Here is a 14880-nt window from a genome sequence, read left to right as displayed (position 1 = left end):
CAGTAATTCCGTTAAAAAAGTGAAACTTGTATATTATATAGACTCATTACATGCAAAGTGAGATATCTCAAGCCTTTATTTGTTATAATTTTGATTATTATGGCTTACAGCTTATGAAAACCACAAAATCAAAATCTCAGAAAATTAGAATATTACATGAAATCACACAGTAATTACACAGTGATACAGTACCATGGTCATTGAACCAGGTTTTGGTTCTTTTGGCAGTGTGGGCAGGTGCAAATCCTGCTGGAAAATGAAGGAAGCATGAAGTGCTCTGAAAATGTCCTGGTAGACGGCTGCATTGACTCTGGATTTAATAAAGCACAGTGGACCAAAGTCCTCTTTTCTCATCTCATCTCATCTGGCATCTCATTTGGAAACCAAGGTCCCAGAGTCTGGAGGAAGAATGGAGAGGCACACAATCCAAGATGCTTGAAGTCCAGTGTGAAGTTTCCACAGTCTGTGTTGGTTTGGGGAGCCATGTCATCGGCTGGTGTTGGTCCACTGTGGTCCACTCAACGCAGCCGTCTACCAGGACATTTCCAGAGCACTTCATGCTTCCTTCAGCAGACAAGCTTTATGGAGATGCTTCCTTCATTTTCCAGCAGGATTTGCACCGGCCCACACTGCCAAAATAACCAAAACCTGGTTCAATGACCATGGGATTACTGTGTAATTACTGTGTGATTTCATGTAATATTCTAATTTTCTGAGATTTTGATTTTGTGGTTTTCACAAGCTGTAAGCCATAATCATCAAAATTATAACAAATAAAGGCTTGAGATATCTCACTTTGCATGTAATGAGATATAATATACAAGTTTCACATTTTTAACGGAATTACTGAAATAAATCAACTTTTTGATGATATTCTAATTTTATGACCAGCACCTGTAGCCTATATATGCCTTTCGTCGCAAAGCCCATTTACAACACCCAATCTAAAAGGTAATAAAACTGTCCACAGAAAAATACTGAAAACGATAAAGGATGACAACAATGTCAAGCTTCGATAATACTAAAATGTGAAAGACATGCACATTCTCGTTATTTACAAGGTAAACAGTGTGACTAGTCACATGAATGCCACTTGTGCGCCGACGTCATCAGAGCGGAGTGTGTCAAGTCATCGCGAGACAGCAGCTGTTAGTCACGTGCTCATCGTCACCGTTCGCGGACTAGCAGGAGACAAACATCGATGGGGAGTTTAATCAGGTAACGTTATGTGTTTATTTGTCAACATTACCCACATTAACATCAAGCGTCTCTTCTATTTCGACTCTTCTGTCGTATAGTGTAGAGTTGCCGACTTCAGCAGAGGAAAATAAAGAACAGTCTTCGTTTCTTCATATGGTATTTGAGATCTGAGTAAGTCATTAGCGGGAAGTGACAAACAAACAACGTTACCAAATCTTGCAAAACCACAGCGCGCCGATTCATTTGGACACTCAAGACTCACAAAAACGCACGATTGTCTTTGTCTTGGACAAAATGTTCAAAGCAAGTAGCGTGTAGCGAAGTAGCGTGTAATGAAGTTGGTTAGGTTACACATGTAAGCAAATGAATTTGGCACTCTGTGGTTGTCAAACGATACTGTCTGGAACATGTTATGATGATGATGACGATGACGATGATGAAGATGATGATGTAGTACTTGTTGTTAGTCTGATTGACAGCTGTGTGTGAACCTGAGGGAAACTGACCATATAACTTACACACACTAGAAATCGCCTCTGTGCTGAACAGTCAGTGCAAAAGGTCTCAAAGTAAGTTCTTGGAAAATCTCGAGCATATTTGTTTGCCGATCTCTTGGTATTTATTTGTTTATTTTTGTAAATAAACACATTTTATTTTGTATCTAATACAAAGAAATGTATTTATTTTATGTAGTAGACTGCTTAAGTTTCCAAACGTACGTACCATTAAGTTTCTAACTGTGTCTGGGGAAATTAATAGTTCAAATATAATTTTCAGTGCTATATTAAACATCATTGAATCAACCTACAGATGAGGATACAGTGATGCAATTTTAAGTTTAGATCATGTAGCCTAGAGATAAAGCTCCATAAGATTACCATTGCAGGTTACAACTTCTTAATTGTGTAGCTGCTACTGTAGATTTGACACTGTCTTCAGGATGCACTTGGACGAAAACCAAAAATGACTTAATTTATTTTCTTTTTTATTTTACATTAATTGTATTATTATTAGACTTTTTAATCAAATTCAATAATTTTACTGAATCTGAATTTTAAAAACCGAAAATGCCATTTTGATCATCCTTAATTGTCACAGATGAACACAATGTTCATGAATTTTGAAGCCTAAATGCAGCTGCCAGAAGTAAAAAGCTAAAGGTTGGCTATAAATGAACTACACCATGCTCCCACAAATTCAACGTCACCATCCCTCTAAACTTCTGACAACTCTTACAGTCTTTATCTAAAAACATTTTCCCAGAACGTTTGAGTTAGAATAGTTTGTAAGAGCACAATTATGAGCATAACGCTACTGTAAAGCGGACTGAGTGTACATGTTCAGTGTGATGATGGTTAATCTCCTTGACAGCCTCTGTACTCCCATTTAGACACTTGCAAGCAACCATCTTTTTCAAGACACGCAACAGCTTCAAAACATCACGAGTGGGGTAATACTGGTGTATTTTATGTCATAGAATAAAACGTGAAAGTGTCCTGAGCTTGTGTTCACCACAGACCTTATTTCAGCTTTTTAACCAAAACCCCATTTAAAAAACCCACTGACTTCGGGACGATGGACCTGGAAGTGCTAAAATGCAACTCGTTTCTGCGTTTTGGCCTACAAAATGAAGTCATACCTGCACAACTCTATATACAAGCAACTCATGAAGGCTTGTTTCATAAATGTTTAAAAAAGCAGATTGCACAATATCACGTATTCTTTTACTTTAATGTCCTCAGTGTTTACTTCTGTGTTACCCCTTTTCCACCAAGGCAGTGCTGGTCCCGGTTCGGAGCCGGTGCCTACTCGTGAACCAGTTCTTTGTGTTTCGACAGCCAAAGAACCGGTTCTCGGCCAGTAAAAATTGGTTCCAAAGCGGCACCAACTCTTTGCTGGACTAGAACCGTTCTTTTACCACGTCATGCTTACGTCAGGGGCTGGGGGCGGGGACCAACAACTCGACGGGAAAGGTTGTGACCGCCATTGCTAAAACCCCAGCGCTAGCAGAAAGAATGATTGAAGAAAGATGGATTCTAAACGTCTTCTTCTGACCCCAATATAGGATCGCAAATCCAGGAGAAACATTTGCAGAAAGACGATGTAGTCCGCCATTGTAATTGTTATGCTTGAAGTTGGCGGAAAAGAGGTATCATTGAGTTTTGCACGTGCGTAGAGGAGGGCGGGTCCACCTTCATCATGTAGCCAATCAGATGAGCTTCTCGCTGACTCTCGATTTACTCTTATCTTGATTGGTTCAATAAACACGCCAGTCGCCAGAACACATCTTTATCCTCATTTGGCTCAGAAACGTTCTCGTTGCCGAAATGGTACTTTTAATGCACACATACATGTTACATAAATATATACTGGCATTATTGGGAATAGGGCAATATATTGCCGTCCTTCTCCATTGATACGCTGGCACCAAATATCAATACTTAAATTAATGAAATAAGGCGCTGTAAATAGATTTCACTGCTCCCAGCGTCTCTACTTCATGGCTCCTCGAGGTGGCGCTCAACACATGAATGAGACAGATGAAACAGATATCGTGATGTATCATTATGGGATTGTATAGCAATATATTGATTATCACAGAATTGCTGTATGGTGATATTATCGGCATCGTGAGCCGTGTATCATATCGTGAGGCACCCTGTGGTTCCCACCCCTAACTTGAGGTGGTGCCGATGACGTAAGATTAACTCATCATCATCTAGATCAACTTACTCCAGAGCAGCTGCACGAGATCTGATGACGACACTGCAGTTTCACGACCGGTCATTGGATGATTATTAAAAAGGACAGGCTTATATTGAACTTTAGGTAACACTTTATTTTACAGTGTCCTTGTTACATATGTAACATGTAATTACCGTAGTAATAACAGTAAATTATGCATAATTACATGCAACTAACCCTCAACCAAATCCTAATCCTACCCTAACCCTATAGTAAGTACATGTAGTTGCTTAATATCACTCAGTACTTAAATATATATTTACACTGTAACAATGACACCTTAAAATAAAGTGTAACCGAACTTTATTCTTGAACATACAGGCGCTGAATTCAGCAGTACTGAGTGAAAAGTGCTTCATGTAAACACAGACTTAACGGCTACAGGTCTTCCGTTTGCAAGTGGCAAATCTCACTGATCTCATTAGAAGTTGACCATACCTTATGATGTTTGTGAGGCCGAATCTATTGCCGGGTGTAAATGGGGCTTCATCTAGGCCACGTTTAAAAGGTCATGTTAACAGTCTTAACAAAAAAACACCAGAATCTGCAGAAAATCAGATTTGGGTTGGAGATCAGATTTCATGTGCTCTTTTGCAGAGATATCGATTGAGTAGCTGTACTTTTTCATTTCTTCTGTTTTTATCAGTTATTTACATCAGAGCATTGCTGAATGAGCCAGACAGAAGAGTGATGATCTGTGTGTCCTGGTCTTGTTGCAGGTTTTGACAATCTGCAGTTACAGTGGTTTACAGTGGTGAAGTTCAGCAGGGAAATGTCCAGCACAGCCATGAAGAAGAAGGTGAGTTTAACCACACTGTTATATAACACTGACTGTTGATGTGTTTCACTTCACTTTAAGATATAAAACATTTACTATGTTCACACACACACACACACACACACTATACAGCCATGAACAATGTGTGCATGGCCGTTGTCGGACTGTCACTGTATCTATTAAGCTTTTATTTTAAATGAATATCAATATAATGTATAATATAACCTAGCTTTAGAATTAATATACAACGCTTTTGAAGTTTCTAAGATAACATGTTTTCTAAGCTTATTGAACCGTAAATGCACTTGCATGGCTATATTCATATTTTATTTCAGCGGTCCTTTCAGCTTTCATAGCAGCAGTGCTGTTTTTTTCTTGCGGTGTATACACTTATAATTTCATAATCTCTCGATCTTTAGCTGAGAAAGGAAATGTCAGCTTTCTTTTTTTTTTGACATCCATTAAAAAAACAACCTCTTATCCAGTGGCGGCGATTCACATAATCACAGGGTATGTCATGATTCCTTCTCCTGTACAACAACGACATTCTCAAGTAATCATATTATATCTAAACAAAATGAGGACAAAAATCCACCATACTACAAGAGTCCGCAGACATGCACAGACTAAACCATACAAAATCAATGCAAATTCTGAAACGGACTTAAGGACGGACCTACTCCATGAAACGGACCTACTCCATGTCCTAACCAGACGCGACGCAACATGCGAGAAAATTAATCTTTGCCAGCCACAGTGTTTGATCATTTTCAGTTTCATGGCCCCCAGAATCTTTTGTTGTATGAATATATGAACATGCAATATATCAAATGAAGGAACAGACCTCTGCTCTTAAACAAACATAAAAACGTTTTATTCTTGCTTCATGCATTCTTTTTTATCAAGATTTAAATGTGTGTGAGTTTCATAAAAAAGCAACATTTTGAGCAAAGACGACGCCTGGATCAGACTCAGAACGAGGATCAAAACATGTAGATCGAGTCCATCCACACCCTCAAAGCTTCACCACCCTGTCCCTCGTCTGGGTCAACATTTCATTCAGGAACATTCGGCAGTTTTGATTTACATGCTGTTTAATGTTGACGATCGTGTTATTTTACATATGCATCTGCTTACATATGCTATTGCTTGTTTTTACATCTTTGCCTGTGTTTAGATCAGGAGAATCTGTACTCTTTCAGAAGATGTGTAATAGCGCCCCCTACCGTATAACAGTGAAAACACGGAAAGCTGGAAAATCCCGTCAATGGCGGGAAAAGAGTTAATCAGAGTTTTTTGTACTAACCAGCTGCTAAGATTATCTTTTACAAACAGTTTCTTTTTCTGTGGTGTTTCGGCTGGAATAACAGACAAAGTACTACAAGGATTATCTTAGGTGCAGATTGTGTGCTTTATTTAATGTAAAAAGAACCGCATGTTTGAGAAGCACTGCCCTAATTTATAGATTCCAGCTCTCCCCTCATGAAATTACCCTCTTGTTTCTTTTTGCAGGTGCTGTTGATGGGTAAAAGTGGATCAGGAAAGACCAGTATGAGGTCAATTATATTTGCAAATTACATCGCAAGAGACACTCGCCGCCTTGGAGCCACAAGTATGACATTTACCAGATATAGTTCCCTAGAAAATGCAAATCCTGTCATGTTTCATTCAAACTCATTTTGTTCTAAACCTGCACGACACCTCGAGACGCATCAGGTTTTACTTCAGTGACACCAGACTGTTGGATCTTATGTGTTTTGTGATCAGAGCTTCAGGTTAGAAAATGCAATATAAAAAGATATTTTCCCAAAACGCATTAAAACATTTACTGGTCCTTTGATTATTTTGCTTTTAAAAAATAAGTTTTTATTGGCAGTTTTCTGCAGTGGTTATTGTTCTCAAGTGGCTTAAATAATCATTTGTGGTACTTCTTTTAATTTGTACTGTAGAGTTCCATAAAACATTAAACAATTTCCCCTGTTTTACATTAATAAAAATGAGACCTGATGCGGAACGGGAGATGTTAATGTCAACATATATTATGACACGTATGAACTACGATCCAGGCACAATATATGTGTAAACAAATCAATATTGGCTGCGTTCCAGTCCACTTTTAGACACGCACTTGCAAACTTCCCTAAGCACTTCCCCTCGGGGGAATCCCTGCCGCCATTTTGAAGTGTGTTCCACTTCATGAAGTGGACAAGGGAAGTTAATATGGACAGACCCTCGTTCCCTCGATTTTGACCGAGGGAGCGAGTCTACTTCATATGTACACTTCAGGCACCTTTATGTCCCACAATGCAGTACGACTGTGATGTCACCACATATCTCGTCTAATCACCACCACAACAAACAACTCTATGATATATTATTTATATATATTTTTTAATTTACAACAACCCAAACACACATACATTTGGATGCTGCATTAAACAAATTCTGTAAATAATAATAATAATCTCAAATAAAAATAAAATAAAAATAATAAAATAAATAAATAAAAATAATAAAAAAAATGTAAATAATAAATAAACTCCACAGCTGATTTCAAGTGATCAAGGGCTTAGGACGTTCCAATTCAGCTCGCCGCAGTTTCCGCCGGTAGTGGGCACTCGTGCAATGTAAGCAATGACATACATCCGAGTGAACGAGACGGAGGGAAGTTAGCGAGTGAAGGGAATGACAATTTTGGACTGGAACACAGCCATTGATCAGTGAAAGATTAAAATCCGGTGTATTTTCCTCATTTCAGTTGATGTGGAGCACTCTCATGTGCGATTTCTGGGCAATCTGGTGCTGAACCTGTGGGACTGCGGTGGGTAAGTGTCACGAGCACCCCTGTACGAACGAGTTTTGTTGGATGGCTTTTGTGAAGATGATTTTATCCTCGCTTCATCTTTACATGTGAATTGCACAGGCAGGACACTTTCATGGAAAACTACTTCACGAGTCAAAGAGACAACATCTTTCGCAATGTAGAGGTGTTGATCTATGTGTTTGATGTGGAGAGCCGAGAGCTGGAGAAAGATATGCATTACTACCAGTCGTGTCTTGAAGCCATCCTGCAGAACTCGCCTGACGCAAAGATCTTCTGCCTGGTGCACAAGATGGACCTGGTCCAGGAGGATCAGAGAGACCTGGTACGATATGAGCGGAAACTTTTTGTTGTTGTAATCCCTTGACTGTTAATCTTAAGAAACCTGCTTGCAAGAATACTGTATGTCTGGGTCAAATTGAATCCTAAAAATGGCCCCATTTTATATACATTGTCAATTTCTTTTGTACAAATGCATGTTCCCCTCAAATTCTCCTTACTGAAATGCAAAGACAATCTCATTCTCATTATTGTAAGGAGTCTGAAGCAAGTCCATGTAGACTGTCTTCAGACTGGTAAAATGCAATTAAATCGACATAAACAGTGTTAATTAATATCTGTAAATTTCTTTGTGGTTATTTAGATATTTAAAGAGCGCGAGGAGGACCTGAAAAGACTGTCTCGCCCACTGGCCTGCACTTGCTTCAGAACGTCCATTTGGGACGAGACGCTGTATAAAGTAAGACCGTGTGCATTTGAATAAGGAATAACAAATTGTATATAAATAAATAAATATATATATATATATATATATATATATATATATATATATATATATATATATCCAAAGTATTGTAATTCCACAATTACACCACTTTAATTGTAATATATTCAAAGTAAGTAATATCCAAAGTATTGTATCTAACAGATGAGGTTTGTGAAGATCAGAGTATAGAGAAAGAAAGGCCCAAAAGAAGTAAGATATTTGCAGAATGCAAGGAGAGGAAAAAGAGAAGCATCATCGGCAGAAGAAGCCCAGTGTCTTCTGAAACTACACGTTTATATGTTGTCTATGTAACCGGAAGGGACTAGGGAAAGTACCTATTGTTATTTGTACCGAAGCAGGTTTTATTAGGTCACCATGGTCCTTGTAAAGCACACAGAATAACTTGATAAGCCATTGTGGTTTTAACACCTTAAAAGGGATGGTTCACCCAAAAAATGTAAATGCTGTCATCCTTTACTCACCCTCAAGTTGTTCCAAACCTGTGAGATGTTTTGAAGAATGTGGGTAACCAAACAGTTGATGGGACCCCATTGACTTCATAGTAATGTTTTCCCTAGTATGGAAGTCAATGACTACTGTTAACTGTCTGGTTGCTAACATTCTTTAAAATATCTTCTTTTGTGTTCAGCAGAGGAAAGAAACTCATACAGATTTGGAACAACTTGAGGCCGAATAAGTGATTACGAAATTTTCATTTTTGGGCGAACTTTCCCTTTAAGAGCATATTGGAGAGATGCAAACAGACGTATTTTGATATGATTTGGTACATCAAGTAATTCATTCCGAAGCAAGACAAAAGATCTTACATTTGAAAATAATCAAACATATCAGAGTATATAGTAGAAATTAATAACATGTAAATGAATAATCATGCAACATAAGGAATATAGCGATTAATGATTAAATGGTACATGGCTACCAATGTATGGAATTCATAAAGAAAAGATTAGTAAGATTCATAAAAAGGAATAAAAGAAATGGATAAAAGACATTTGAGTATGAATACAGCAATCTGACAGTAAGAAAGTTGAATATGTTCTGATCTGTGTTTGTGTCTGCAGGCTTGGTCCAGTATCGTGTATCAGCTCATTCCTAATGTACAGCAGCTTGAGTGTAACCTGCGCAACTTCGCTCAGATCATTGAGGCAGATGAAGTCTTACTTTTTGAAAGAGCTACTTTCCTGGTTTGTACCAAACTGAAACAGTGCTTGCACACATTACACACGCACTCGATACTAGCATATATTAAAATTTACGCTGCAAAATTTTGGCATGACCTCATGTTATGCTTTTATTAGGGCCCGAGCACCGATGGTGTGAGGACCCTCTTGGAATTGATTAGTTTATTGCCATTTTATGTTTGCACAGTTTTACATGGTCAAATATAACTTAACTAAAAATTTTGTTTTAGATGTATTTTGTCAGCTCTATAAAGCTAAATTGTAGGTCTGCAAAAACTAATTTATATTGAAAACAATCAACAATGAATTGAATTATTTGCATGGTCATGCCTTTGCACACTCATTGTGGTGTGGTGATTTTGACTAGAATTCACGTAAAAACGATTCATTGCTCAAGGGAAATAATATTATTGTTCTCTGGCTATACAGAGGTTGTTTTTAATAAGTGTATCAAAAATGAATGCCCAGGTCTGGCACCACCCACACTGAGCACACGTAAGGTGAACACTTTGAAATACTGGACATAACAGCTTCAGAATAGTTACGGTGTTGCCAAATCCCTGCTGAAGTGAAGGGCCCATTAAAATTTTAGGGGAACTTGAATGGACATTAGGTCCGAGTGGTCTATTGGTATCCAGAGGCACTGACACACGCCTTGTTCCACCTTTCCCCATGTTGCCAATGAGGGCTTGTTTTTCTCCCAACAAAAGGATGGTTTGAGGACAGATTTTCATTGAATTGCGATAAGAGAATGTGCAAAACACAAAACCTTCTGTGTCAAACACAAACTTTTTATCCAGAGTGACACAACATCATTTAAAAGAGTAGTTCACTTCAGAATTAAAATTTCCTGATAATTTACTCACCCCCACATTATCCAAGATGTTCATGTCTTTCTTTCTTCATTTGAAAAGAAATTAAGGTTTTTGACTTCAATGGAAATCAACGGTTTGAAGGTCCAAATGTCAGTTTCAGTGCAGCTTCAAAGGCTCTACACGATCCCAGCCGAGGAGTAAGGGTCTTATCTAGACAAACCATCGCTCACCACCACAAATGCTCATCTTGCACTAGCTCTGCGATGCGCCACAATCACGTTGAAAGGTCACGTGTGACGTAGGTGGAAGTACCGACCTAGTGTTTATAAAGCGAATGTGCAAAGACTAAGTCAAACGTTATTTACAAAAGTAAATAAAAATGGTAAAAACACAATGTCGGGCGATTTTGAAGTTGGAGGAGAAAATGAGATGGAGTTTTTCGCCCTAACACGCGTGACCTTTCAAGGTCATTCGCAGCTAGTGGTTAAAAAGCATATAAATGTTGTTGTTGTTTTTTTTAAAGTGAGCAATGGTTTGGCTAGACAAGACCCTTAATCCTCGGCTGGGATCGTGTAGAGCCTTTGAAGCTGCACTGAAACTGACATTTGTACCTTCAACCCATTGAAGTCCAGTATGTGGAGAAAAGTCCTGGAATGTTTTCCTCAAAAACCTTAATTTCTTTTCGACTGAAGAAAGAAAGACATGAACATCTTGGATGACGTGGGGGTGAGTAAATGATCAGGACATTTTAATTCTGAACTGAACTAATCCTTCAACACCAGATTATCTGAAAATATGCAATGCAAAAAGTTAGAGAGTCAGCGTTCATGGTAAACTGGTGCCAGACATCCTAAACGCCCAACACCGAATGCCTGAAACTAGTTCTTTGGATACTGAGCAGGTTTAATAGGCAGGAGCAGGTTATTTCTGTGGTCATTTTTCTGACACTTCTAGCTTATATAACAATTGCTGTTTGACAGGTATACAGGTTCAGTCAAACTCTGCAAACAAAACACACAAAAAAGGGAAATCTGCAGTGAACATGAACAGAACTTATTGTGTAAAGGTGCTTTACAAATGAATTATTTGACATGTATACTTGTGTCTTGTCAGGTGATCTCTCATTATCAGTGTAAGGAACAGCGTGATGCTCATCGCTTTGAGAAGATCAGTAACATCATCAAGCAGTTCAAGCTGAGCTGCAGGTCAGTCAGACTCTGTTCATGAAGCTGTAAGTGCTGAACGCGGCATCATGGTCATGTGACATTTCTCTCTGTTCCACAGCAAGTTGGCGGCCTCTTTCCAAAGCATGGAAGTGCGAAACTCTAACTTTGCTGCCTTTATCGACGTGTTCACGTCCAACACCTACGTCATGGTGATCATGTCAGACCCGTCTATACGTAAGCATCAGCATGCAGGAACAGCAATGGGTTTTGCCACCCGATAATCTCACATTACAAATCAAGTCACCTTAATTTATATAGCGCTTTTAACAATATAGATTGTTTCAAAGCAGCTTTACAGTGATAATAGGAAATTAAAGTAACAGAGATTGTTTTGGCTTTACAGCAGCTCTAGAATAAAGTTATTGTACCGCTAAAGTTAGTTTTGATCGATTCACTTCCGTTGCAAAGATCATTAGTTATTAACTATTAAAGAGTAACTCTCGCCAAAATGCAACCTAGGGTCTCTTTGTGAATCTACCCGAGGCAAACTTTCGTTTAAAAGCATAATTAGAATGGAAACGCCACTTTTAAGATTGACCGTATTTTCGTTTTCGGTCAAATTGCCTTTTGAGTGGGAGTGCTTGGGGCACTACTATGATAGCATCAAAATCGCTATTTTTAAAGCACTAAGAAAGCTCGACACAACATGAAACTTTGCTCGAAGTATCACCAGGGGCTCTACACATGAACTCGAGCATTGAGAACATTGTTTGTGTACACAGAGTTTACTAAAAAGAAAGATTTTGAACAACTCACTGTCTCTGTGTCCGCCGGCATTTTGACAGTCAAAAATAGTCGATCTCCGAATGCAACGTAACAGGGAGGAGAGTAAAGATGGAAAGCTCCTAAAGCTTAGTTCCATATAAATTCACGGATAATTTGTTGTTTTGTCGTTAGTGAAAATCAATATTGACCTTGTATTTGAAAAAGGATCCTCATATAAGAAACAATACTAAAATTCAGAGTCAGTTCATTCGCATTCGGAGATCGACTATTTTTGACTGACAAAATTCAAAAAGGCAATTGGACCAAAAACGAAAATAAGGTCAATCTTAAAAGTGGAGTTTCCATCCTAATTATGCTTTTAAATGAAAGTTTGCCTCGGGTAGATTCACAAAAAGACCCTAGGTTACATTTTGGTGAGAGTTATGCTTTAATAGGTTAGTTATTACACTCAACTGTGGGGAATATAAATTGGGGAAATAAATCTTTCCTTTCTTTGATTTTTAGACTGTAGCAGTGCTATCATGACCACAAATGACCAGCTTTTGTATAATCACAAAACATTTTTGGATGACATTTTCATGACAATTAAGCCTTGTTTCTTGACAACAACATTTATTTTTGCCAAATGACTCAGACTGGGTAATACTAGTCATGTGTTCATTAAATAAATGTAATTGATTTTGTATTTTTCAATTGAAAGGGAAATTATTGATTAATAGTATTTGAAGTGTGTCCTAAATCTACTTGAGAGGCGGACAGTGTTCAGAGTAAGATCATAAAATGGCCCTTCATGTCTGGTTTATCAATTGTGTAGTTGGCAGTGGGCATCCATCAGCAAGATTTCTGGATCCGCCTAGTTTCTGCATTTTGAAGAAACTTGAAGCTTGATTATGGTGATTAGGACATTAAGCCATTAGAGAATTATAATAATCTAGTATCAAAGTCATGAATGCATGAACTAACTTTTCAGCATAAGGAAAAGACAGCATGTTTTGTAGGAATATTTAGGTATTATAGGTGTAGGAATTTGGTTGTAAAAATACAAATTCCTGGGTCTTTGAAGGGCAGTGAAACCATGAAACACATTTTTACTTTTAGATGTCAACACGTGTATGTGTTGGATATTACTGAAAATCCAGCTGTATTACACTATTATGAATATGAAGGGTTAAGTTTCCAGTCTGATCATTGACACATTGGTTTATTTAAATAAACAGAAGACAAGAATGAAAGCTGATAAAAGTGGACAAAGAATTGACTGAAAAGTAGAGTAAGCCTTTATTCTCCTGCGTCAAGTATTTAAAAAATCACTTGACAAGTGACTGACAATAATGAAAAATTCAGAACAATAGGGGACAGAAGATAGAACCTTGTGGCACTCCATACTTAACTTATGTTGGATTTGACCGTTCCTCATTTACACAAAGATTTAGCAGCTTTCAGATCCTGCATGTAATTAGAAACTGACCTTCCTTGCTTTTCAAAACACCTCCAAATTGTACTTTCACCATCTGCACTCCAAATGAGGTTTGAGAAAAGCACATTGTGACCCGGAGTAAAGCCTCTCTCTCTCTCTCTCTTCCAGCTTCTGCTGCTACCCTCATCAACATCCGGAACGCCAGGAGACACTTCGAGAAGCTTGAGCGTGTGGACGGGCCCAAACACAGTCTACACATGCGCATGCGCTAGACTGCCGGCGTAGAGAGTTTGAGTGTCTGAACTTCTCTCTCGCAATTGTGAGTTTATATCTTGCAATTCTGACTTTTTGATATCTCGCAATTCTGATTTTATAAGATGCAATTGTGAGTTATAAAGTCCAATTCTAAGGGAAAAAAAAGATTGACAGTTTTCCTCAGAATTTTCAAAAATCAAAAGTTTATATCTCACAATTCTGACTTTATAACACACAATTGCGACTTTATATCATGCAATTCTGAGATGTAAATTTGCAATTGTGAGAAAGTCGGAATTGTGAGAGAAAAAGTCGGAATTACCTTTTTTACTTTTATCCTGTGGCGGAAACAAGCTTCCATAGAATTCTGTGCTTTTAAACTGTGATTAGAATGTTTGGAAACATATGTGTCTCTAGATTAACAGACAGGGTTAAAGATAAATATTATTTTGGTGGCTGCTGTTTTACTGACATGTTTATGCCTTATGCACAGGGTGGTGTTTGAACTGCTGGGAATCATTCAGAAGAATTCCTCCTGTTTTGCTGATTTCACATGCATCTAGTGTTTCTGCCAGGAAACTAATTCTCCTGATATTAAAAGGCAATAACATGCTTGTTTCCTCACTAATGTTGCAAAGGAACTTTGGTTCTTAATGAATGTTGTAATGCTCCCTTAATATATGATTTGTGCCATAAAAGGAGGCTTGCGAGTTACTGAAAGCCAGGAAAGCTAGATCATCAAGTCAGCATTCTTTGCCTGTGTCTTTTATATATCGTCTTATATTAAGCATTATTGGCTTGCTGTACTGTGTTTCCAAATGTCGAGCAGAAATCTGTGCGACTAAAATTGGACTAACTTATAAATTAACTACTTGATCTACAAAATCATATATTATAAATATTCTCAATAAATACAAATGGTTGTCTAA

The 14880-nt window shown here is 38.0% G+C and overlaps 1 protein-coding gene across 1 annotated transcript; it reads left to right on the top strand.

The window, feature by feature from the left end:
• The first annotated feature begins 1087 nt into the window (after positions 1-1087).
• On the top strand, positions 1088-14880 carry rraga (Ras-related GTP binding A). Its single transcript, XM_079891824.1, has 11 exons — positions 1088-1218; positions 4665-4744; positions 6236-6335; positions 7482-7548; positions 7647-7869; positions 8188-8283; positions 9393-9515; positions 11441-11532; positions 11612-11727; positions 13865-14015; positions 14445-14880. Exons 2-10 carry the CDS (start codon positions 4718-4720, stop codon positions 13966-13968), a joined length of 948 nt encoding a protein of 315 aa, XP_079747950.1. The 5' UTR covers positions 1088-1218; positions 4665-4717; the 3' UTR covers positions 13969-14015; positions 14445-14880.

The sequence above is a fragment of the Squalius cephalus genome (assembly GCF_949319135.1).
Source record: "Squalius cephalus genome assembly, chromosome: 14".
In the NCBI taxonomy this organism is placed as follows: Eukaryota; Metazoa; Chordata; class Actinopteri; order Cypriniformes; family Leuciscidae; genus Squalius; species Squalius cephalus.
Note: the sequence above shows the minus strand (reverse complement) of the source record. Positions and strands in the feature narration are given on the sequence as shown.

Excerpts from the sequence above, each read along its gene's own strand:
- rraga (XM_079891824.1), top strand. The coding sequence starts at position 4,718 with ATGTCCAGCACAGCCATGAAGAAGAAG. Across the intron at positions 7,549-7,646 it reads AACCTGTGGGACTGCGGTGG|GCAGGACACTTTCATGGAAA; the intron begins GTAAGTGTCACG and ends TGAATTGCACAG. Across the intron at positions 11,728-13,864 it reads CATGTCAGACCCGTCTATAC|CTTCTGCTGCTACCCTCATC; the intron begins GTAAGCATCAGC and ends TCTCTCTTCCAG.